Raw genomic sequence first — 26,656 nt, 5'->3', positions numbered from 1 at the left:
AGGCCCTAATCCCACCAGCCAGCAACATGGGAAACATATTTTGAATTTATTTTTCATTGTGGCGTTGTTTTGTCTCTTCCTTGAATTGTTAGGGAAACAGTAATCATTTCATTTCAAAGTAGCTTTCCATCTTTCTTGGAAGCAGGCAGAAAGGAAGAGTGTACAGTCATATTTAAGCTTCTCTTCATCTTACTCGGAAATCTGAGGTTTGAGAATTTTACAGTTAAAAACTTTATTCTTTATTTACCATTTCCTGGAAACTAGGAAGGACAGTTTCTTGTATTATGTAAGCTCAGATTCATTTACCCTACCAAGGCCAAACATCCAGAAAAGTAGTGGGATTGAGTGTAGAAATGACTAAATAAGACCCTAAATAAGAGAAGTCAGTGTTTCTTCTGAAATCCAGGAGGTCCAGAAGGGACTCACATTCAGATGGGCCTTTTCCAATACTTTTTCTAATAGGGGTGGGCAGTAGTCTCTCTTAGAGTGTGGGTTGAGTTCAAGAAAATTCAGAGGTGGGTTCTCAGTATTTTGTTTGGTTCATGTTAATGATCAGTGAGGCTGCTGTTGACATTGGATTCTGTAGGATGAATGGCAATTCTAGCTTGTCATCCATTGCTACCAGAGCCCTTGTGTGTAGGGGGGTATCTCAGCAGAGGAAGATCAACATCAGAATTTTAAACATTAAGAGGTCTGTAATTACGATCCATATTTATCTGATTCATTTTAGGGGGAAAGAGAAATATCAAGATAGAAAGCTTTGTTGTATTTCTTCCCATTTGACCTGAATGCGGGAACAGCTGTTGAGATGCATTCTGTGTACAGAAGGGACCTCTCTACTTATCTCTGCCCTGTTTGCTTTCCTCTGTGCCACCTCCTTCCCCCCAATTTCTTCTTTTCCCTCTTCCTATCCCTGTCTTTTCTTTCTTTATATTAATTAAAGCCCTTGCTCTCCTCATCCATGATGCAATTCCTGACATGCGGAAGAATACATAGTTCTGAAGACTTGCATGTACATTCTCGCGTAGACCACTCCGAGTAGGCTCCTTGTGTGAGGAAATTTCAGTTCGCATCAAGACATCCGAAATATAAGAAAGGACAACTCTTCACTGTGTGCACAAGTTCTTTTCTTTTTCCCATTTGGTGCTATCATGTTTTGAGCGCTTACACAGACCAGGTAACGCTTCTACAACTCTGACACTTCTCTAGTCCTACTGAATTTTTGCTTTCAGATAAATTGGGTTAAACGAAGTTACTGAGGCTAGTTTTGAACTCACTTTATAGCTCAGGCAGATGTACAATTGTCCTGTTTCTGCCTCCTGAGTAGCTGGGATTATGGACCTTTATCACAAGATCTGGCCACTGTGCATTAGGTCTATGAAGGACATAGACCATACATATTACATTTCTCAGTTCCTTGTGCCTTTTCTAATGTCTTCCAAAATTTCACATACACAGAAGGAAAAATAAAGGCAAATAAATACATAAAGTCCTTGTTCCTCAGGAATTCCTGTTTCCCACCCAGGTCGTTGCTACCTCCATGAGTGAATGAGCTGTCAGATCATTCGCATGGATCATGTGCAAGCCCTAATCCCACCAGCCAGCAACATGGGAATCACATTTTGAATTTATTTTTCAATGTGACTTTGATGAAGTCAGATGATATGAATGGGTTCCTCTAGTCTGATGTGGAAACCTCCACAAAGAGAGGGACCCAGGGTAAAATGTTTTAGTAAGTAGCTTTGTTGATTTGAGAATTGTGTTCTTTTCGAGATGCCAAACAGAGGGAGAAAGGTTGGGATATCCACACACAGACTGCATTCACCAAAGGAGAAAGAATCCCAGTGGGGCTACATAAGCAGGTGAAGTCTCATTGGTGTTCACCACTAGAGTGTCTTATGATCAGTGTACCTTCCCTTGAGGATAAACATATAATCCCTTGTTTGGTGGTGATGGAAACCAACACAGGCCCAGGCAACCTGCTAAGTGCCCTGTCCTGGAATGAGCAGAGTATTGTGGGGCTTCGGGATCTTCAGTGATGTCCAAAGGTACCCTGTGATCTAGTCTGCCAATCTGATCAGAGAACATTTGTCCTTAGAGACCTGTTTAATGTCACTGTATTCAACAGAAACTACTGAGAAAGTCAGTGCTCAACACAGCTAAAATGCTATCACCTTGTACACAGCAGCCCCTGTATATGCCTGATAGGATCCTGGTCTGTTGGCTCTTCCTTATATCCCATTTGATCAGTGTGGATATGCCTTTTTTTTTTTTCACGAGAAAAAGCTGCTGTTATAAGAGATGGTGTCACTTTCCAGAAAGGAAACAGATTGTACTTCTTTGCCAGCTGTCCCTCCTGGCAGCAACGGTTCACACTGCTCTGACCTTCAGAGTATTTACTCCATCCATCCCCTTCCACACTGTTGGTCTGATGTATAGATCAACCAGGCTCTGATAGGGGAAAGAAGAAGCAAAGGGGCAGTGTGGGAAATCAAAACAGAGGAATCTATACATTGAGGAGATTCTATTGAAAAGTCATTTCAACCTGACTCCAACAAGTCTCAATGGAGCTGGATTAGGACTGTGATTTTATTTCCTTCTGATGATGGACAAGTTAGAGCAGGCAGGTCTTAGTGGCCCCGCAGGAAACGTGAGGTCATGGTCTCTGCTTCCTACCTACAGAAGCGTGTGCTTGGACATTACCGAGCGTTGAAAGAGCATGCCAATCCTCTTAATCCTTATTTCCAAGATACTTAGACACCATGAGCAGTTTATATTTGCTATTTGAGCAAATTACTTTCTTTTCTAAGATCATTGTTTTTCAATCAAGCTTATATTGGTCACTCATCCTTTGCTATGATAAAATATCACCATCAAGACAACTTATAAAAGAATGAATTTGTTTCAGCTTACAGTCCTAAGTTAGATTACAGCATAGTGGTGGGGTCAGCATGGCAGCAAGCATCAGGTCTGGTTACTGGAGCAGGAATCTAAGAGTTCATACCCTCAACCATAACTGCAAATCAAAGAGAGAAAAAAAAAACCCTGAATGTTGGTGAGGGTTTTTACTTCTAAAGCCTGATTCCAGTGACATATTTCCTCTAGCAAGGCCATACGTTCTAAACCTCCCCATACAGTGGCAACATCTGGGATCACATGTTCAAAAGTCAGAGCCTATAGGTAATAATTCTCCTTCAGCCTCCCAGTTCTTGGGGGTCCATTGTTACAACTGTTGGATAGACAGATTGAGAGACACAAAGGTCTCTTTGGAATATTGTCATTACTGTTAGGCTATTTACAACCTTGTCACCTCCTTCCAAAGACCACTATCCTCAAGTGGTACCACATGAAGTTTATATTTTAACCTGTGAATTTGGGATAAACACAAGCATTCAGTTCCCAATAAGGAAATACCAAGGCACTGTCCTCTAATTTTAGGGCATTAGTCTGTATCTTACTTACCCTAGAGTTTTTCTTGGTCACTAAGGAAAACACATTTAAAATGCTTTGGAAACTAAGTATGTCTTGTAGATATTATTATGAATAGTAGCCATTGATTTGCATGAACTTTAACATTGTTTATCTTTTAATAATTACATGCTTTTTCACTCAGAAGTTTATGTGGTAAGCATTTATAGGCATGTACCTATTTCATGCACACGATCCTGCAGCATGGATGCACACAGGGTCTCTTAACCTTACTGTTTACTTGAATTAAATTTAGCATTGAAATATTATTTATGGATTATGAATTAGAACACACTGAAGCTCCGACATAACGTGGTTTGTTAAAGCGCTTGACAGCAGTACAATTAGAATGTGACATTTGCCTAAAATTCCAGACAGAATATTCCTCAGATCAAACAAGACATGGCATCATTTGAAGGAGGGTAAAAGGATGCTGTGACATTAAGGAGTCTTTGTAGAAAGACCTCATCTAAACCAGGCGATGGTGGCACATGTCCTTAATTCCAGCACTTGGGAGGCAGAGGCAGGCCGATCTTTATGAATTCGAGACCAGCCTGGTCTACAAGAGCTAGTTCCAGGACTGGCTCCAAACTACAGAGAAACCTTGTCTCAAAAAACAAAACAAAACAAAACAAAACAAAAACAAACAACAACAAATGATCTCAACTAGCTGACTCATCATACTTTGTTTCCTGGATGGAGGTGAAAAGATTCATAGAACTGACCTATGATCAAGTGAGGAATTTTGCAGGCACTAACTTCCTGATGGGAATACTGCTTACAGCAAGAGTTACTTTGTCAAAGTCATGAGGTATATAAGACATTGAACAAGGTTCTCTTGAGAGACAGTTTACTCCAGTGAACACAGATGTTCCCATGGCAGGGACTTGTGATCTTAAGCTTTGGAAACTTGAATGCGGGTTTGAGTCATAGTATCCCCAAGGCCAGAAAGAAACCTGATGGGACTGTGTTTTCAGGATAGTTTGGAAGTTCATGGCCTCCTACTGATTTCCCTCCTGTTTGCAGAGAGCAGCAGCCTGCATTCAGCCTGTGTCCATGAGAGTGCCGTGCATAGTCGAGTCTTCCAGATCTTATACAGGAATGAAGAAGTTCCCGTAAATGATGCCATGCTCTTCCGGGCTCATTTGCTCTTAGATGGTGAGAGGGTAAGTCTTGATCTCCTGCCAGTCACAAGAGGTTTTCTTTCCCAACTAACCATTCCCTTTCATTGCTGGATTTAGGGTGAGTGAAGAAGCTGCAGATTGATTCCGAGATCTGGTAAGAATTTATGGTTCCCATATTCGCCTGTTTCTGACGGCTTTCTCTCCTCTTCTTCTCATCACACGCGTGATCATTCCATGAAGTCTTGGTCATTTTCTCTCGTTCCTCCCTGTTCTAGTGTACCTTTGCTCAGGCATATTGTCCAGGAAACCCTCAGCAGATGGTTTGCATTATCTGCTCTTTACATACTTGGGATTAGGATAAGACACAGAAGTGAAGAAGACTTTGAACTCTGTTGACTTCAAGGGGTTAATGGCTCAGTGAGCGAACAAATTTATAAACATGTGTCTTGCTTAGCAAAACTGGCCATAGTTTGGAGGAAATCAAGTGGCTCCATGAATGGAGAAAGAATTTTGGGAATGACCAAGCTAGAGATAGAACTAATTCACAGAGGAGTATCCTTTAAGGAGCATGCACTGGATTGAGTCCATTAGACAGAGAAAGAGGGAGAACCCTTTCCTGTAGAGAGAGGGGAAGCCAGACAAAGTTTAGAGGCCTTGGCACATTGTTCACTTGGATTGGAGCTTGAATAAAATATTTTCATTCACTAAATGAATGTATTTTGAAGGCCTCCAGTATATTGTTCTTGTTCCCCCAGTCAATAGCTTGAATCTTTGTTCCCGCATTCTGGCTGTTTATTTCACAATGGAGGCATGGATGACGTGAAGAATGCCTCTACTTTAAACAAACTTACGAGCACTTCTGCTCACCCCTGGTCCTTGCTATACAGCAGACTCCCATTGGGTACCTGATAACTGCTCCTGTACTCTGGTTATTGGCTTCCTGTACACATCCTTTGTGATCTGTGTAGTGAGGCTGGTCCTGATTTGCTACTCTTTCCTTATTCATTAACTCAAGCATCTCTCCAGCCAAGGCTTTCTAAGCCCTAAGTCTGTACTGTATGCTGGGGAGAAAGTAGCACATGGGAGACTCCGCTAGGAGTTTTGGCACTACCATTTACCTATTAGATAGATGTATTGGCTCTCTAGGCATTATTCAACTTCAGTTGCATCATATTTTCTTGCACTCAACAGTTTAGAGCCTCTCAATTTCAAACTTGTCAGTTACGACATAAAATAGAAAGTGTTTTTTAGGACATATTGTTTTTTCTGCATGCCTACTTGCTTTTCTCTCTAAATTAATATGTATTATTGTCTTATGGATAATCCATATTATAGCAAGAAATGTTTCAACTAATCATTATCTCCAGAGCTAAAGTGAATAAGACCTATCTGCAAAATTACATTTGTGATGAACATATGAACAAACTAATTCTTTTTGAATGCATATTAGTTGATTTTTGAAAATCAAACTGCTACTTATAGCCTGGGCACATAATGTATTCATAGATGCTGGTAGCAATATGATGCACAACACACGTTTGAAAGATGGGTGACTAGTCAGCAAGCATGTTGTGGAAGAGAAGTACAACTGAGGCTTGCTTTGAAGGGCACAGTAGATCGCATAGACAATGGACTGTTCCAAATGGATCAAAGGCCTCAACATAAAGCCAGCCACACTGAACCTGATCGAAGACAAAGTGGGAAGTACACTTGGATGCATTGGCATGGAGACCAGTTCCTAAATATAATCCAGCAGAACAGACACAGAGAGAAACAATTAATAAATGGGACCTCCTGAAACTAGATAGCTTCTGTAAATCAAAGGACATGGTCAACAAGACAAAATGACAGCCTAAGAGGGAAAAGATCTTCACCAATCCCACATCAGACAGAGGTCTGATCTCCAAAATATACAAAGAACTCAAGAAATTGTCCATCAAAAGAACAAATAATCCAATAAAAAAAATGGAGTACAGACCTAAATAGAGAACTAAGGAAATGCTCAACATCCTTAGTCATCAGAGAAATGCAAATCAAAAACAGCTCTGAGATTCTATCTTACACCTGTAAGAATGGCCAAGATCAAAAACACTGAGGACAACTTATGCTAGAGAGGTTGTAGGGAAAAGAGAGCACTTCTGCATTACTGGTGGAAATGCCAGCTGGTACAACCCCTTTGGAGGTCAGTGTGGCAATTTTTCAGAAAATAAGGAAACAACATTCTTCAAGACCCAGCAATACTACTTTTGGGTATACATCCAAAGGATGCTCAATTGTGCCACAAGGACATGTGCTCAACTATGTTCATAGCAACATTGTTTGTCATAACCAGAACCGGGAAACAACCTAAATGCCCCTTGACTGAAGAATGCATAAGGAAAATGTGGTACATTTTCACAATGAAGTACTACAGCAGAAAAAAATAATGACATCTTGAAATTTGCAGGCAAATATATGGAGCTAGAAAATATCATTTTGAGTGAGGTAACCCAGACTCAGAAAGACAATTATCACATGTACTCACTTATAATTTTTTTAACATAAAACAAAGAAAACCAGCCTACAAGTCACAATCCCGGAGAATCTAGACAACAATGAGGACCCCAAGAGAGTTGTACATGGATCTAATCTACTTGGGAAGTAGAAAAAGACAAGATCTCCTGAGCAAATTGGGAGCGTGGAGACCTTGGGAGAGGGTTGACAGGGAGGGAGATCCAGGGAGGGGAGCAGAGAAAAATGTAGAGCTCAATAAAAATCATTAAAAACTAACTAACTAGCTAACTAACTAACAGAGTATTCATATTACTGGAGACACAAGTGATAGTCCAATGTAGTTGAGGGAAGCAAAGCTTCTATTGAATAGCGATAGGAACTGGATCTAACCATCTTATCCATCCACTGATCTTATCAACAATAATATTTCTTATTTGTTAGATTAATTCCACTGGGTTTTTTGCTGAGTGCTTTGTAATATCTCATTGTAGTGATGGGTTTTCTAAACTCCATTTGATGAATAAGGATGCAGAGATTTAGAGCTAAGATTTGTCTCTATCACATCACTAGGGTGTGGTAAAGACAGGGTTTAAATAAGGAATTTAAAGCATGTATTCCCAAAAAGCATGCAGGGCCACCATGCAGATGTGGTGGGAGAAGGGGATCCTCAAACTCTGTAGTAAAGTAAAAATAACAAAAACCATAATGCATTGCATTATTTGAAATTGGTCAACCCTTTCTGTACACTTTCTTATATAGCTACTTACTATAATGTTATAGAGTTAGTAGAATTATTTCTCTTTATGAATGGAAAACAACTAGATTTAGGATTCACACTCATACATTCTGACTTTAGAAGCTGCCTCCTTAGTCTCAAGGCTGCAGTAGACCTGGGGCGGGGGAAAGGGAAGAGTCACTGTGATAAGCATATATGTGTAGGTATCTTGCAAGTATAATACGTAGGCTTCTATAAACATATGTGTGTAGTTATCTTGAAAGTAAGGTTTAGCAAGGAACCAGTGAAAGTCATAATTAGGCTCAGGCTAGCTTCAATTCCCAGAGAATTGTGACCACTAAATCTGGTGCTCACATGTTCTCCATATCCAGACAAATGATTTCTCAGAAGGTAGTAGTAGTGTTACTTCTCCAGTCTTATTTCCAGGGAACTGGTAGTGAGAGCCTGTACTCCTTTGGGTGAATACAAAGCTAGATTTTTGGTTACGCAAAAAAAAATCCGTGAGTTATTTATAGCATTTGAATTCAGCAAAATGTTACTGTAATATTGAGTTGAAATGTCACCCCAGCCTGCCAAGTGCTTGAACTCGAACTCCCAGCCTGCCAAGTGCTTGAACTCTAACTCCCAGACTGCCAAGCACTGACCCCCCCACCCCCTCAGGAAGAGTTGGGACCACTTCTACAGAGTATTTAGGGGTCATGCAGGAACAAGGAACTTGTGCATTTGGGTTTGTGTGTGCGCTCCTCTGTCTTCCCCCTGCCATGCTCCCGGCCACTCGGGAGTCCACCATCTATTAAACTCGGATATTTAATTTGCCTTAATCTGGTTTGATTGGAATTCTTCGCGCCGGGGGAGAGGCCCTGTTAGAAAATATTCTGAACAGTTAGCTTTTAAGTATTCTTTTAAAAAGTATCATTTTTAATACCACAAAGACCTAAAGATAAATTCTATCCCTATGTCTCTGTTTGAATTATGCTTAATTAAGAAGATATTTCCAAAGAAGCCTTTGGATAGGCAACGTCTGTCTCTGTGGGATAAGGGTATTTTTGCAAAAAAGTAACCAAAATAGGTGACTGTAGGGGAAGAGTTTTATTCCTCAGAGATGCGTTGATGCTGTCTCTCCGACTCTACACTGTTTTTGGAACCTGGAGCCCACAACCAATGAGGACTGAGGGGATTAGTGGGAACACACGGCAAGAAAATAGTCAAGGCGTTTTGCCTCGAGCAGCGGAGTACTGCCGTTGAGTGTGGTAAACCAGTGGTGTTTCCAGGATTTGCCTGATCCAAGCAGAACTAACAAATGTCAGCCCTGCCTTGCCAGTTCCAAGGGATGCTTTGCTTTTCTCCCCCAGAAGCTATAAACCCACAATACAAATATGAATGTGAAATTACCTGAATTTTCCGCATTTGAAACTTGTTCAAAACATTTTAAAAAATACTATGGGGACTAAAGCAAACATGCCTGGAGATGAATTTTGGCTTATGGGCTTCCAATTTATGAGCTCAGAACAAGCTATTGTAATCCGAAGTGCTGAATGTGAAGAGGGAAAGGAAGTGGCTCACTGTGAGTTGCCGAGGAGGGCTTCAGCCAATCGGGGAGCAGACAGGAGTCTAAGCCCTGTGCCACCGGGGACAGTCCTGACACTGAATGAATCCACAGAGTCCACACAATGAAGACTGGTGCACAGTACACAATTCCCCTATAAACATGAGAAAGGAGACCCAGGGACCTCATTTTGGGGGCATATGTGGAAAAAACTCTGTCATTACATATTTTTGAACATAAAGGACATTGAAGGAAGAAGAATTTAAAATTTAACATCGATGAAAGTTGAAAGAGCTTGAGTCACCTTGGAAATCAATGACTTAACCACCCAGATTGCCAGGCTCCACCTCTTAACATGTGGGTGGTGATGTGGGTCATGTGGGGACACTTGAGTGTAAGTGGAGACTTCATGCACCTTTGGACAAGTTTTGCTGCACTGAAAGTTCGCTCCACCATCCTTCCCAGAGCAGGTGCAATGCAGTCTCTCACTCACGCCCGGAATCCATGTCAAATTCGCTTGACAATGAGGTCACATGCTTAAAAGCTTCAGCTTTATTTTCCAGGTCCTGTGATAAAAATAAGTTGACAAAAGCAAGTTCATGGAGCAGGGATTCATCCCAGCTTACATTTCAAACACAGTACATCATGGCAGGAGAGTCAAGGTTGCAGACTCTTGCAGTAGCTGGTTACCTGGCATCCACAAACAAGAAGCAGGAAGCAGGAAGCAAAATATGCAAATGGAAAAGCTCAGCCTATTTCTCCACTTCCTGTAGTTCAGGACACCTAACCAGAGAAAGTCCTGCCTAACACTTAAGATGGGTCTTCCCACATCATTTCACCAGGACTATCGCTAATTTGCATGCTCAGAGACTGAACAATCCCTCATAGATATGCCTGGAGACTTATCTCTGAGGTGATTCTATATTTCATCAAGTTGACAGTGGAGATTAAGCCTTGCAAGGATGCTTGTTTAATAATGGTTGAAAATATACATTTACCAAGCTGGCTGTGCAAATCCTTTGTGTTTTCATTTTCCATCAAATATTCCTATTCTAAGAGTTTGCTTATCTAGAATTCAATGTCTCATGCATAGATATTCTCACTATGCATCAATGGCACTTGATAGTGAGATTCTGTTTCTCTGCCTAGAGAAACAGTCGGCTACCTGCCCAATTGGATTTCTAGTTGACTGCTGAACTCTCTTGGTCTTTGTCTTTCAGGTAGAAGATGCACTGAGCGAGGTCGAGTTTCAGCTCAAGGTGGACCTGCACTTTACGGACAGTGAGCAGCAGTGAGTGTCATGGACGCCCTTGGTCTGTGTAGGGAGGTTTCTTTCTTCACCCCATACCTCACTCTTAGGTCTTCCTCAAAGCTACAATCCTTGTAATTTCTCTAAAATGACTAGTTATTAGTAATCTCGAATGTCCCTCGGATGTTCTATTTTACCAGGAACATGGTGTAAACGTATTCGTCAAGGTGTTCTAAAGGAGCAGTACTGACAGCATCACACACACACACACACACACACACACACACACACACACACACACACATGTGCACGCATACACACACGTACACATACACATAAGTGCACATGTACATACGTACACACACACATACACACAAAAGATTTATTGGATTGAATTTTGTGGTGTGGTCCACATAGTCCAACTATGGCTGACTCGTGCTAGAGTGGACAAGAACCCAATAGTTGCTCAGTCCATGATGCTGAATGTCTCTGCAGCTCCACTCTGGTGCTGAAGGCCTTGGGGCATGGGGAGAGATCCCTGGAGAGATGCTGATCTTCAGTCTGCATTAGGATCCAAAGGAAGTTGGGAGAAGTTGGTGTGATTACCAGGGAAAGAAAGATGCAGCAAAAGAATAGATAGACTTGCCAGCAAGAGTGAGAGCAAATAGGCAAAAATCCTAGTTTCCCACTTCCACGTCCCTTTTATGTAGCTGCCTCCAGATTTAAGGTGGGTCTTCCTGTTTCAAATAAACTTATCAAGACAATCGCTCACAGGGGTGCCCAGCAGCTTGGGTTTTAACTGATTCTAGATGCTGTCAAGTTGACAGCTGTGATTTGCCATCACAGCATGTCTGCCAGAGCCTGGAAAAGTCACTCATTTGGAGCCAGGCTTCTCAGGTTCTGCACACAGACAACTGTTGGCGTCTTGCCTTATTAATTGGTATCTTTTACTTAAAGCAATTTTTTCTTTGTGGTACTGACTTGGGGGTTTTAGAGTAATGTCTGGATGTACGAGATAACCAAAACCCCCTTCAAATCATCCTTCCTTGTTGGTTTTCCATGCGTTCATACTGAACATCTGCTATTGTCCTTCAACTCTCTGTGAACTGAAAATCTATTTATGTAAAACTTGCCAAGGAAATAATCAGGGAGGCGTTCTCTTTCCTTTGTTTAACTGCTTCCTTCAAGTGTGCTCCGTGCGTTCTTCCCTCTATCCTGGGCTGTGCCATTCACCTCTTAAGCCTTTCCACATTCTTTCAGGAATTACATAAACAATCTTTCTCTGAGGTATTAAAAAGTATGACACGAAAACCTTGAAACGCTCATCTCCCTTAAGGTTTATTTCCCACTCAATCGAGCCTTTTAAGCACTCATCTCATTGAAGGTCTATTTCCACTCAGTCAGGAGGTTCTCCAAATCCAAAAGGGGAGATGGAGGCTTTGTATTCCTTTCTTAGCTTGCTTTGCTCCTACCTCTGTAGCTTGTAGATCAGACACGATGAGTAAGGAAGATACAGTAAAAGGCTGGAGAGTTATTTGAGTGCAGATGAGCAGTGCCCTTTCTAGGGTAAATGTTCGGTCCTCATTAGGGTTCTTGTGAGTTACTTGATGGCATGACTACCATGCACAGCTCCTCCCCAATTCTGCCCCATCCCTGAAGTCTGTTGATAGACTTGAGCCTCTTGTGGCCACTCACGTCTTCTAGGAAAATATTTGTGGTCAATCCTTTCCATAGAATCCACATGTGGTCCATGGGGGATGTGTAAAGTTATTTTGATTCCCTTTCTAAAATTGTGAGAGTTATTCCGTACAGATTGCTTTCCCATCAACGCTATTCAAACCCAGCTATTACCCAGAGAGATACCGAAGGATAAATCAGGCACCAGAACTCTACATCCACAGCTCTAAGGTGCAGAAGGCGATTACCCTTCAGAACTTTTTTTTTTGTCTTAGTGTAAAAAGGGATGATCTTCCTTTCTTCTCTATCCTATTAGAAGGATTTTCCATTCTCTTGGATAGCTAGGATCAACATAATAAAAATGACGACACTACCAAAAGCAATCTATAGATTCAATGCAATCCCCCATCAAAATCTCAACACAATTCTTCACAGACCTTGAAAGAACAATACTCAACTTCATATGGAAAAACAAAAAACCTAGGATAGCCAAAACAATCCTGTACAATAAAGGAACTTCCGGAGGTGTCACCATCCCTGACCTCAAGCTCTATTATAAAGCTACAGTGATGAAAACAGCTTGGTATTGGCATAAAAACAAACAGGTTGACCAATGGAATCAAATCAAAGACCTGGGGTATTAATCCACATACCTATGAACCCCTGATTTTTGACATAGAAGCTAAAATTATACAATGGATAAACGAAATTTGCATCTTCAACAAATGGTGCTGGCACAACTGGATGTCAACATGTAAAAGAATGCAAATAGATCCATATCTACCATCATGCACAAAATTCAAGTCCAAATGGATTAAAGACCTCAATATCCAACCACACTGAACATGATAAAAGAGGAAGTACCCTTCAATCCATGGACACTAGAGACCACTTTCTGAACCCCCTTTCAATTTGGAAAACAGGAACTGGAGGTTGCGTGGGTACTAAGAGTGGTAGAATCGGGGCTAATAGTGGCAGGCTTGGTTTTTCTCTCTTTGTTTTTCTTCCCTCCTTTGAAGTTCAGACTCCCTCTATTTAGGACTTTCTTGAGGGTTCTCACAATAATGAAAACCGAATCATTGTGACTCTGAAGTCAAGAAGAACCTCTTCTAAGATGTCAAGAGATCTGATTGGGTCGATTCATTGAGAAGAAACATGTATTAAATTGTACCTGATAAGACCCGGTCTCTGGCATACTGCTTGGGCTCAACAGCACACATTTCTCCCTTGAGAATTGCTTGCATGTATGCACATGTGCATGCGTGTGTGTGTGTGTGTGTGTGTGTGTGTGTGTGTGTGTGTGTGCACGCGCACACCTCTGTTTCTTACTAAGAATCTTTAAGGTGGTGTTTCCTCTGTGGTGGCGGATACTAAAGAAAGTCCATCTACCCATTAGCATCAAAGTCCCTGCTTCTATTGCTTTCATGACTCCCTGTATGATCTGAGATCTCTATCATCTCCTTTCTAGCAACCATTCAGTCTGAGACCCCTAAACCTCCTGGCTTCATAAACTTCCCTCCCTTTCTCTGCAGGATACACGTCCAGTTGGGTGTAGAACCATACCATCAATTATAAGCTTAGCACAGAAATTATTGTCTGGCAAGGTCTTTCAGAAGTTTTAAAGACATATCATGTGGATACTGTAATTTAGGGTTTTTTTTTCTTGCCAGCAGAAGAGCAGTTAATGGAGAGACTGACACAGGAATCTAGTCATACAAAAACACGCAAAATATAGCAACTTTGGTTCAGAAATATTCAGTTAGAACATGTGGGACAAATCTGTGTATTTTTCCAAATTTCAGTAGCTTATAAGATGTGCATCAGGAGTTGAAACATTCTTAAGAGGGATAGATATTTCTATTTATTTATTTTTTCACTTTTTATAGCAGTGTATAGAAAACAAGCAAAAAGGAATGAAATGGGAGGCTGTTGTTTCATCAGAGTTAGACAGGCTATGACATCCCTATTATATATCAGTAGGACAATGATGTCACAAGGCTTTGACCATGTCATATTACTGAAGGTAACAATGATGCTGACATCTAGTTTGTGGAAAAATGAGGTGCTGCTAAATAGTACAACACATAGGCCAGCTCTGTTTCCCCCAAATTGTTATTCAGGCCCCAAAGTCAGCATTAATGAGATAGAGTCACATACTCGGGGCCACAATCCTATCTATACTCTCTGATTTCAAATGGTTCATGAGTACCTACTTGTACAGGGTCCCAACACTCATCCACACACAGCCCTGCCGGTCTCTGCACAGCTCAGCAGATAGGAAATTCTTTAATACTTAAAGGGGCGATTCATCTTCCTGTGGGTTCTCTCAGTTGGTCTTAATTTTATTTTGGATGTTGGCCTTCTAAGTATGCATAATGATTCTTTCTGGAGGGCTGTTCTTTCTGTGAGATAGCAACTTTTGCTGTTGTTTAATTATTTTGTTTGCTTAGCTACTCTATAAGAATCACAGACATTCTACTGCCTCATCCACCAAAGATCACCTGCATCTTCTCTACTCTGAGATTCTCTAGGAAGTTGGCTTCTTCTCCGTAAGGGTGCTGTCCATTTCAGAACACCAAAAAGTGATATCTTCTCTCCTTATATCTTCTGACGGAGGCTTGGGTTGTTCCCCCTGCCAGGAGTCAATGTCTAAGTGAGCTCAAAGCAATACTGTGCAGAAGCAGCACAGAGGAGAGGCAGAGACTGCTGGTCTGGCGTGGCAGGTTTTTCTCATGACTGGGAACAAGTTAAATAAGTCACATTAGTTTCACTTGTTCTTTTATGAGTGGAATAAGATTAGCAAGCATGTTATATGCTTGTCATACAGGGGAAAGGAGAAAGTCCAGTCCACAGTTAAGTTTCAGATCATTGTTGTCCATATTAAAGTGAGCTTGAAGGCTGACAGTTACTGACACCTACAGCTTGGATTCTCTACCTTTCTTTATCTGGGCTCTTCCTGGTAAAAGCAAAGAATGTGTTACATATAGTCACAATGGGCACCAGGGGTCCAACTGGTTGGTGAAACCTTAACTTCAAACAGCAAAGACCACCAGGAAAGACTGATACTGGGTCGGGCTGTGGGAGCCTTCGTTGTCTCCCTTCCTCTCTGTAATCTATTTGTTTATTCGTGGAGGAAGAAGAGATCATCTTTGTTGTGTTCCTGGAAGATGCTCATAGTGGCTTTCCTCAAGTTCTGGCTCTCTGCAACCTACAGAGCCACAGAGACCGATTTTCAGCAATTATGACTAGATAAACATTATTTTCTTTTTTTATATCTTCTGGGTTTGTCTGTCTGTGACCTGTATCTTTGGATTGGGTATGTATTGATTACAAAGTGCTAGAGCAAAGAAAAGGGACCACTTCCTGAAACTGAACAGACTGCTTCAGCATCGTGCTCTGGGTCTTTGTCTATTCAGTCAATCAGCTGACATTTTCATAACCATGGGCTTGATCACCTTCTCCATCATGTCTGTACCAGTGAGATGCCAGAGATGTAAACATGAATTAGTCACCGCTCCTGCCCTTGGGGGCTAGAGATCCCACACAATTCACAACCTCACAAAATATGCTCAGCATTTTAAGAGCAGTGTTCTTCCTTTGGGGTGAAAAAGAGGGGAAAGTATCCAAGAGATCTGCAGTCATGAGAGGAGCCTTGGAAAGATATGGTCATCTTTCCTGTCTCTGACATTCAGGTTTACCTTCCGCGACAGAAAAACTGAGACCCAGAGTTGTTCTGTAGCTTTCATTCTTCATTTGCCAATTGTGGGACAAGTTCTTTCAGCCAGGCCGCATATTGCAGGATTGAGTAAGATGATGAGACTATGAGGCGGAGCTACTTGAGTGACAGCATGACTAACCAACCACGCTCATATGAGCTCACTCACTTGCCTTCCAGGCTGAGAGATGTGACCGGAACACCGATGATCAGCAGTCGTACCCTTGGCCTGCACTTTCACCCCCGGAGGGGTCTGCACCACCAAGTCCCTGTCATGTTTGACTACTTCCACCTGTCGGTGATCTCTGTGACCATCCACGCTGCCCTGGTGGCTTTGCAGCAACCTTTGATCAGGTATGAAGTTAGAGGTTGCCCAAATTTTCATCCCATGCATCACGAAGAGCCATGGCTTGTCGTAAGTGTTCAGCACACACCAGAGAAGGTGGTCCATGGCTGTTGACTTTAGCTTGGGCCTTCAGCTGGCTCACAGAAGTAGTAGGTGAAAGTCTGTGGGAGCCTTAGCATCAGAGAGGACATTGGGGGATTTGTGGGGGGGATAATGTGTAAACTTGTCTCACACCTCACAGATTTGGATTCTTCCCTTGGCCTCACTTGTCTCTAGCTGTGCCTTGAGAAGTTCCTTGTGTTTCTGAGCTATATAATCCCTGTGTGTAAAATAAGAACACCAACATCTATATAAAACTTTTTGGAATTTTTAAACTCATTTGATATTTCTGGGTATCTATAAGGTTTCCAGCACTTTGTTATTTAATATTCAGTTTAAGCTTAAATAATTCATTCCTTGACACCTTCATATATGTAGAAAATGCACATTATTCTTACTCCCACCTTTTTCCTCGCCATCTCACTCCTATCAACCTCCTTTCTTCCTTGCAAGTTCCGTTAATACGATCATGTCTTTTGTTATTTTGTGACCCACTGAGTTTAATGCGGGCCATTCGTGGAACCTTTTAGTGAATCCCAGTGGAGGCCAGTTTAGTACATAACAAGTGTGCAAATCTCTTCCTCCCCCCAGTCACTGTTTGCTCAGATGCAGGTCTGCTTGTGAGACAGTTTGTCTTTGCCCTGCATTGCCTCACCCTACAGCACCTCCAAGGTGCAGAGGAGATTAGTTCTACAAGGGAAGGGAGAGAGCTCTTAAGAGTGATTGTAGTGGGCCATGCATGGCTATCCATCATGGTCCCAGGATGGCTGAATATGTCCATTCAGATAATTTTAAACAGGGAGAGTAAACAGTTGCACATGTGTGCAGTGAGGTATTTGGGGTATATTCTTGTAACCCAGAGGAAGGAAAATTGTCCAGTTTCTGTGTTCTAGACAGTTTCTATGAGTTTGCATGCAGGTGTGAGAGAAAAAGCAGAATCCTTGCTGATTTCTATGTCCATAACCTAAAAGGTCTGCTGTCTGTTAGAGTCTGGGAATAGAAAATGAGATATGATTTCTTCCCTGACCCAGTTTTATTCATCTGTGGATGGCTTTTCTGGGTGCTACTGGCCAACTGGGTCATTTCTGATTCTGAATGAGACTAGAAGAGATACTGGATATGTGTTGAGTAACCAGGATGGAAAGCATTGCCCAGCAAGAGAGTAAGTGTGGCTATTGGCTAAGGTGAGGTGATTTGTGAAGGTAGAACTGGATTTCATGGCACATGTTTAAAGAAGTGTTAGCATTTAGCTATGGAAAAGCCTACACAGGAATTAATTCAGAGCACATAGCAAGGAGAAGAGAGAATGGGGAAGGAAGAGGGACAGACAGTTGGTAAGCAGCAGCTCTGAGCCTGGAACTGAGAGCCAATGTCAAATAGTTTGTGGCCTGTAACTGACTGTGCCTAACGTTCTTCTCCCCAAAGCTTTGCCGAGCTCTTTGATTGAAGCTGTTCCTACACTGAAGGTCCTTGGTTGAGGGGAAAAAAGGGACAAGGACCAGGGGTCTATGGTTTTCATTCTTCTTCACTTCTAATGGATGTCTATGGAGGGGGGGCTACTGTGCTCTAGCAGAAGCATCAGAATCCACACACAGTGATTTTGGAAGGGTTCTTTGAAGCATGATTTATAAAAACTCAGGGTTAGAAATTGAGGTTCAATCTGAAGACCAGAAAAGCAAAGGAACCAGCCACTGACTCTTACCTCAAACTCAGTCCAAAAATGGTGATCCTGCCTTTAGTTACAGGGATTAAAAGTGTGTGTTACCATTGCCTGGTCTGCAAGGCTGACCAATAGGACTTTTTTACTCTTTGATCGTCAGGCAAGATTTATTTATTAAAATGCAAATGAAATATCACTACAACCTCAGAACAGACCTCTTCTTCAGATAGCTGAGTCCAGTGGGTTGAGCTTCTATGTGTGTGTTGAATTATGTAGGGTGAGTGTTATAGCAGAATGTTAGAAAAACATTACAAGGTAGGAACAGGGGAAAGCAACCATGACCTTGGGAAGCTGCAACAGAAGTAGAATCTAGAAAGCAGAAGAGTTCAGGTTTCCTGCAGAGCATGTTCCCAGCTGGGTGATTCCCTCTGATCAAGGATGCTTCAGTGTATGGCTCAGTGTGGGATCTGTATGCCAAGGGTAAGACAGAGCAGGTATGCCCTGAGATCAGTGTAGACTGTTCATCTGGAGACCAGGCAACAACTCAGATGGGAAAGGAAGTAACCCTTCTGGGGGTTCTGGGTCCTAGAGAGTAAACTATGCCCATGCAGCTAGAGTTAGGAACATCTGGCTGCTAATTTCCTCCATTTACTTTCTAGGGGATCTTTGGATAGTTGATCTCATGTCTTTGGGTGCCTGTTTCACCATACACACACACACACACACACACACACACACACACACACACGTAAACAAATATTTTCGTGATAATAAACCGACAGATATTATGACTGTACATAACAAAAAATGTGTAGACTGTCTCACATGATGAACATGTGTGTAATAACGGCTCCAGAAGCCATTCTAGGAATATGGAAACTAGCAATTCTGAGATGTATGTATTGTACCTCTGGCTGTTAAGAGACTCAGAGTTTAGAAGAAATCCAGGTAATAAGCTTCCAAACTGAGGGATGTGCAAAGTACTGGCAAGGCCTGGGTAAGGTAGGAGATTGAAAAATGGGCATCAGGACTGGGTAGCCCCCAGTGCCAAATCTGAGATTCTGCTTTCTAACTCTGTACACTTGAGCATCCAGAATTCAGGTTCAGTTAGCAGGAGACAGTTGGAAAGACTCAATGACAGCACACGGGAAGCCCTTGGGTATGCATGCGTCCAGGAGATTAATTTTTGTAAAGCACCCACCATATTCTGGGCCACCCATTTGGCACTGATAAACTCCTGACAAATGGCAGGAAGCTTTCTGCACAGGGATGTGCACCTCTCCTTGTGACTCAGAGGGAAACTTTACAGAAGACATGGCACTACCTAGGGGACAAGAGTGTGACAGTGAAAATTGAATTTGGGAAGGTAAATTGGAGTCAGATTTTGGCAGTGTAATTAATGATACATCCAGGGGTTGGACACAAATTAGTTGAGTATATGGAGGCACTGAAGGCTTATGCCTCAGAAGAATCCTCAAGATGCCCCCCCCTCAAGTTTTGTCAGGCAGGGGGGTCACTAGTGCAGGCAGGAGGACAACCTAGATGTCCAAAGACTTCCCAGAATCTGATATCACCTTTTGGCTCTAATGTTGCTAGGGACTCTGATGCTATCTTACCGTGGGTTTGGAACCAGGATGTCTTAGCAGAAAGTTTAACCTTTCGGTAGGAGCAGACTCGGCAAGTTTGTCGGCAGCAGCCTTCCAGATGGGAGCAGGCACAGCTGCTGAAGAGTTAAACTTCACAGATGGGGTAAAAATAGAACCGCCTTCCACTCTCTGGGTTTTGCAAGAAGAATTTCTGTCTTGACACATGGTACCTTGGAACAAAGGGAACCCTTTAAGCTTGTGGGAAATACCTGTCAAATAGGGTAAGCACCAGCTTTTCCAGAAAAGCACGCTCTTAGGATCAGTTAGGTCCAACACGGATGCAGCGGCTGTGAAACTAAAATCTCACCTCAAAAGACCCTTAGCCATTGCAGGGAAAGACCAAAAAAAATCTAGTTTTTATTCTTCAAATATGTAAAGTCAAGTGTCTCCTAGGGGCTCCCTCTAGTAGAGATGCCAACTAAAAGCCATAATTAAATAGCAAGTATTTTCGTCCTTTGTTGGCAGATATCCCAGGGAAGGGGTCATGGTTCCTTATGTACACACACTATTTTCTTCTAGAATGTTCCTACCAGTACCTTCTGGCCATATGGTAAATTCGCTTTACCTCTCAGTCCAATACAAATCCAAAGGCAGATATGGTGAGGCACTCAGGAAGTTGGGGCAGGAGGACCAGGACCTTGGCCAAGCTGGTATATATAAAAGCCTGTCTCAAAACAAAACAAATTCAAATACTATCAGTATTCTATAATACAATTGTCCCTCAGTAAGCCAGGGCATCCTCAGGTACCTAAATACCCAGAATTTCAAGGCACATATATTAAATTATAGGTTTTCCTCTAATCTATGTGCGTTCTACACCTACTTGCTTTATGTTACCCCCAAATTACTTATGATGACACTGAAGTTAAAACTGGGGAACTAAATCTGATTGGAATCCCATGAGCCAATAAACATGTAGTTATGTAGTTAGTGACTGAGTGACTTTGATCCAGTTAGATTCTCAAGAATACTTACTAGCAAATTTTATTCAGTGTCATTATTTGCTAGACCTTACACTTAAAAAACTAACTTTTGCAACTGTCAGGAGTCTCCATGATAGCCCATTGCCTAAGTGCATTAATCCTTCTGACAGGAGATGCCATAGGAGGTTCAAATCCAGCCCCAGGTTCTATTATGTTGGTGGTGCCATTGGTTAGAAACTAGCTCGTATAAGTTCCGCATTGCTGTGGCTGTCTACTGTGCCACACCACTTCTGTGTACTCAGCCCTTTCATCCAACTCACTTCGTAAACTTCTCCTCTATGTTTATTGGCTGCTGTGTGTCCTTATGACGCTCCAATAGAGACTGATGGATTTGAGTCCCTTCTGGCCAATGTGTGCTTAAGGTGAAAGTGACACATTACCACTTCGCCACTCTAACTCCCCATGCGTTCTCTGATTTGTGGCATTAAACTAATAATATTTGGATAAGTGAATTCAATAAAAATGTAACCTTAACTTTATTTCTCTGCCACTATTGCTACCAGAAGCGTGAGTTCCTTGTCTGAAGTCTGCCTCACTTATCACAAACACCCAGGGCAAAGATGGTGACATCTGAGGACATTCATGGTAGGGACTTTTTTTTTGCCACGAGAGACTATTAGTCTCTTTGTGCATGCTTAGGGATGACCAATTGGTATTGGAAAAGCTATCAGGTGGCTTGTCCCTGCAGAGGAATGATTTTTTTTTACCCCATTAGTCCATTAGTTGCCTGAAGCTCTTCATTTTGGGTTAGGATCTTGTGAAATTTCACAGTGGCGTGGCAACTGGTGTACTTACAGTGAAAGTCTTGTTTAGGCAGCTGTATTTTTGAGATTTCATGCATGCAGCTTCCCTGTTATATATAGAAGACACGATCTCACATACCATCCTGAATACATAAAATCTCATCTGAGTCAGTAGAGTTTTATAGATGATATTTGAAGGAAAGGGAAAAGAGTGTAAGCAGTTTTATTCTGATTTATTATCGGAGGAGAATCACAAAGGTTAATGGAGAAGGACTGACCATATACCTAAATATCATAAGGCCACACAATCTCATCATATTCCTAAATCTCCTTTGAGTCTAAGATTGATCATGGCCAGATGACCTGCCAGATGACGTTTATAATGAATCGGATTGGACCAAAAAAAGTGTGTTTTTCCTTCTCTTGATGAGATTACAGCATTCCCAGATAACATAGATATAGGAATACTTTATTGATTATAGCAGTCTAGGACATATCACAGGATTCTTGCATGGATCATGGAGATGAACATAGTTTTATGTCTTCCACAGAAAGGGAAGTAGAAGCAAGGAGGGACTAAGGCAGGAAAGAGCTCATGCAAGGCAGTGAACTCCATAAGGGCAGAAGTAGATCTCAAGATCATGATGAACTTGGGGGTGTCTTTTACTCTGGTCAGGAGTTCCTTCTATCTGCCTCCCAGGAAGATGATTCACTAGGACATACCCTCAATAACTTCTAAGTCAGAGGACATGCAGGTGTTGGGATACCTCTCTGTACCTCTACTGACGTGCACATCCCAGAATCCTCATCCATTAGATAGCATTGGAAACACAACATCCAGACCCTCCTGCTGGAACACCACTTAAATCTGTACCACAGGCTCCTCAGTGGTAGCCCTGAGGGAGCTGATTTAACACACAGTGGCTTACTCACCTCCTGCTTTCTCCCTTTCATTACAGTTTCACTCGCCCAGGAAGAGGCTCCTGGCTAGGGAAAGGTGGTCTAGACACAGGACCAGAACAGCCCACTATTTCTCTGGAAAACTTGGTATTTGGAGCTGGATACTGCAAGCCGACTTCCTCAGAGGTAATGTGTGCATGGGAGCCATGACCCCATGACCTGCAATTCTCACCTTGAAAGAGTGTGTCCTATGAGGTTCCTTATTCTATCAAATGTTTCTTTAGGGCCATCTTTGTTAATTTCTTTCAAGGTTCATTCATCCTTTGACATTTCACTAATCATGTTTTCTGAGCGTCAAGCTCTGTAACAGACTTAGTGAGTATTCTTCTCCTGTGGTCCCTCTTACTTCTAGTCCTTTTGGAGATAAGAGCTCTCTAGAACCTAGGTGGTGGTACTACTGTGAGGTTGTTTCCTTCACACTATGTGGTGATATTGAATATCTGTTGGTACTGGGTCATCCCTGCCTTCAAAACCTGGATCCAACTCTTCAATCTCTCTGCGTTTCCCTCTCCCCACCTCTAGAGCAACATCAGCAAGAACCACTAATCTCATGTATAGTTATGTACACCCAATATTGTCCCAAATTAAAGTTCTTTGGCTCACACATGGTCTTTAGGTGCTGTTTAATAAATCCATATGACTACCTCTCCATTCCCTTTGTTTCTTCCCAAGAAGGAACCGACTTTTCTTCTTTCCTCACTGCCTGTATTGCTCTTTAACACATGAGGCATTTTGTTAGTGTATTACTTGTTAGTGTATTCTTCAGAAATATCCAGCTAGTATTACTCAGGGTTGCCCAGAGACATAGAACCAATAGGAACGATTTCTGCATTGTTGTTGTGAATTGACTCACAAGATTCTGGACGCTGAGAAAGCTGCAAATCTGCTTCACCACGCTGGAGACCAAGAAGAGTTGATGGCAGAGTTCTAGGCCAAGTCGAATGCCAGAAGCTGAATAACATTGTCACTTATGAAGGACTACTGTTTGCTTTGTTATAGTCAGAAACTCAGTGGATTGGCCCAGCTGGGTTACATGGAGAGGCAGATCTCTTTCCCTCAGCAAGGTCTTTTGCTCAGTTCAAACAGTTCTCAGAGACACCCATCCTGGCAGCCACAACAGTGTTTAACCAAACATCTAGTCAACCCATGACCCAGGCAGGTAGACACAAGAAATGTATCGAGTTTAAGCAAAAGCAGGTATGTGAAATACTGCCTGGCCAGTTCTGTCTCCTTGTGCTACAGAATGCTCTTTGGCCATTTCCTTCAGGATAGGAAGGAAAATACCCTGCTCGTCTGGATTTTCCCCGTTTGAGATCTAGTCAGGAGATCCAATGCAAATGTGAGCCTAGTCCCATCTCTATCTGCATTAAGTTGCTATGTCACATGCGTTAAGTTCATGGTCCTGAGGTCTCCAAAGGGAGACCGCCACGATTTCCCTAAAGATGGGAAACTGAATCTATAGTCGGGCTTGTTCTCATGCGTGGAGCTGACTGGAGAACAATAAGAACAGAATGATTGTGCACGCTCAGTACTTCTGGTACCCACCAAGCTTCCTGGAAGTTAATGTGTTTACCTCCTTCACAGAAGTCTCAAATGAGTGAGGGGAAGATGGCAAAGCTAAGAGCTTGCCAGCATAACATGGGCATTTCTCTTACCTCTCTCTGCATCGCTCATGCATTTCCGCATGGGATGTGGTCTGGGTAGAAGGCTCCCCATCCCAATGTCTACAGCAGACCCCCTCATCCCTCAGTAGATATGTGGTATGTCCCCAAGTCACCTGTCAATCCCCTTGCTACTGAGACATTGACAACTGACTCCCACATAGGAACAGCCATTCTGTCCAGTTTCCAGTCACAGTTCAACTTTTCCTGTGCCAAGTTCTGTTCAATCACAGCACTGTATGGTGGCTTTAAGAGTCTCCCCGATAGACGTACCATCTAAAAACCTTCAGTTCAGTGTCCTGCCGAGGGAATATGGCCAGAGATATTGATGATTGGTAGAATTCACAGCAAATAATTCAAAACATTTACAACAGGTTCCTCACATGCTGAGGCCTTAGCTGATGCCGCTGAAGCATTTGAAAGTGGGCTGCTCCATTTACTAGGGAGGTTCTCTGGTGCCCAGTGTCATTGGCATCAGCCAAAAGCATTTGTTCCAGCACTGCGCAAATGGTGCTGTCTGATTCCCCAAATGCTTGATTGATCTCTGACTCTCCCGTGCAGGCGCTCTGCATAGTTCAGTGTAGGGACCGTCTCATTTAGCTTCTTTCTCTAGGACCTAACAAGACACCTGCCCTATAAAACCAGTACTCATGCCATGTGTGTTGAATGGAAGGGTTGAAACAACTGTGTACATCATGTTGGTGCAGAGTTGAACAGCTAGAGATTCAGGAGAGAGATCATTCACTGTAACGGACAGAAAGTAAGGGAGGAGCCATGGTGTAGTAGGCCATGTTGAAAGATTACAAAGACGCCAGAACCAACACTGGGCAGGGTAGCCAACACTGTAGTTCATTCCAGCCCCCTGAACTTTTCCACATGTCCTGGCACACTGCCAGAGACTGTTGTAACGTGTCCCCTGCTGTGACAAACGCTGACAATTTGTGGAAACTTGGTGTTTACAGAAACTGGAAGTTTGTTCAGCTGTGAAATGGGTCTGCCTTTTAGGAAGATTTCAGAGATTTATATGTGTACATCCTTTATTTCACTGGGCTTGGCAGGCAGATGGTGCAGTATAGTGGGAGTTTGTTTGTTTGTTTATCCACTTTTTTCTTGGCCGTTTCTGGGCCTCTGTGTCAAAATTAAATGTGCCCGCCTTTCATATGTTCAGAGAGAAAGACTGATTTGTGAGTCTTGGCACTGGGCTTGCTCCTGAAAGTTGGCTCCATGAGTTGTTTTAAGGGCTCCGTTCTTTTCCTGTGTATTTCCCATTTGGGTCCCATCCAATGATGCAGAGTCATTGCTGTGTGCCCACCCTGCACCTTCCCACCAGGCAAGGCTGCCAAGCAGAGAATCCAATCTTAGTTCCACATTCCCTTGAGAGCATTGTATCCACATCTCAAGCAGCCCGGAACATTAGCAGGCAGGAGTGGAATCCGCACGGACTGCTGCATCAGCTGGAGGCATCAGAGACAGGTGCTCCTCTCAGTAAGACCTTCCTGGCAGAGGCCTGGGAAAAATCAGAGATTCGTGGCCGAGTGAGCTTGTTGGAACGAATAGCATCCCAGGAAAGTAAGGGGTGATGTTGCAGTGGGACCTGCCCCATTTCTCAGATCACTACAACCACTGCTTCCACCATCACCAACAGCAAACATTTCCTGTAACGGTGAGAAGTGTGATGTTGGCCATTTCAGTTCACGTCTATTGTCTTCTGCTTTCCCTTAAGATCTCATTTACAGCTGCTCCCTGACACCAGGTGAATGGAAAGTCAGATGATATATATCTCTATGTCTTCCACTTACAGAGTTCCCCATTCAGGTCTCGCTTCTCTTTAGCCCCCTGTGTGTACATGGCTCCTAGTGTTTCCTCAGAGAGCACTGGTTGAGCTGTTGTCTTGTCGTTTTAATCTCCATTTCACTGACAATTACTAGTGGTGAAACATTTCACTGAAACTTATTGCTCCCCCCCACCCGGCGCTCCATCCCCTTTGGAGGAATGTCCATGTGAACAATTTGTCTATTTGTAAATTTGCTCATCTTTGATGATTTACTTTTGTTTAGTCATAGGAGTTCCTCATACAAGTTGGATATTAGCTCGTCCTCAAATCGCAGTTGAAACTGGTTACCCCATATCTTCCATGTGTTTGCACTGCATCGCTTGTCACTTTGCAAAAAGAAGCCTTGTTTGGCACAGCCCCGCTTGTCTCTTCCCTTCTGGCTGCCATGCAGCCTCACCAATGTAAATGTCCTCAAGTTTCCTTTTACATTTCCCCCAAGGCTTTTTATAGTTTCAGGTCTGACACTACATTCCTCAATACATTTGAGATGATTATGGTGTATGGGGTGAGAAATGAGTTCAGTATGGATCCATTTTCTTATGTATGGTTGTGCCATTCAAACACTGTGTGAAAGTCCATCCTTGTCCCATTGTGTGGCCTTGGCACTATTCAGTGACAAAGCGGATTTATTTCTGAGATGTCTGCTATTTTTAAAGGTGTGTTATAGTGATACGAGTTCTGTGGGGGAAAATGCAACATGCGTACCCTATTTAATG

General features: G+C 42.5%; 1 protein-coding gene across 3 annotated transcripts in view; it reads left to right on the top strand.

The window, feature by feature from the left end:
• The window catches only part of Fam135b (family with sequence similarity 135 member B), a 280,584-nt gene that overhangs the window by 178,218 nt on the left and 75,710 nt on the right, over nucleotides 1-26,656 (top strand). For all 3 annotated transcript variants that reach the window (XM_048457323.3, XM_048457322.3, XM_048457321.3), the window contains exons 4-7: nucleotides 4,495-4,634; nucleotides 10,588-10,658; nucleotides 16,189-16,362; nucleotides 22,445-22,571. In XM_048457323.3, the coding sequence (XP_048313280.3) occupies nucleotides 4,495-4,634; nucleotides 10,588-10,658; nucleotides 16,189-16,362; nucleotides 22,445-22,571 (512 nt within the window). The remainder of the gene's footprint in view (nucleotides 1-4,494; nucleotides 4,635-10,587; nucleotides 10,659-16,188; nucleotides 16,363-22,444; nucleotides 22,572-26,656) is intronic.

The sequence above is a fragment of the Myodes glareolus genome, chromosome 19 (assembly GCF_982192425.1).
Source record: "Myodes glareolus chromosome 19, mMyoGla1.1, whole genome shotgun sequence".
NCBI lineage: Eukaryota > Metazoa > Chordata > Mammalia > Rodentia > Cricetidae > Myodes > Myodes glareolus.
The sequence above is the reverse complement of the archived record's forward strand: the minus strand, read 5'-3'. Positions and strand labels throughout refer to the sequence as shown.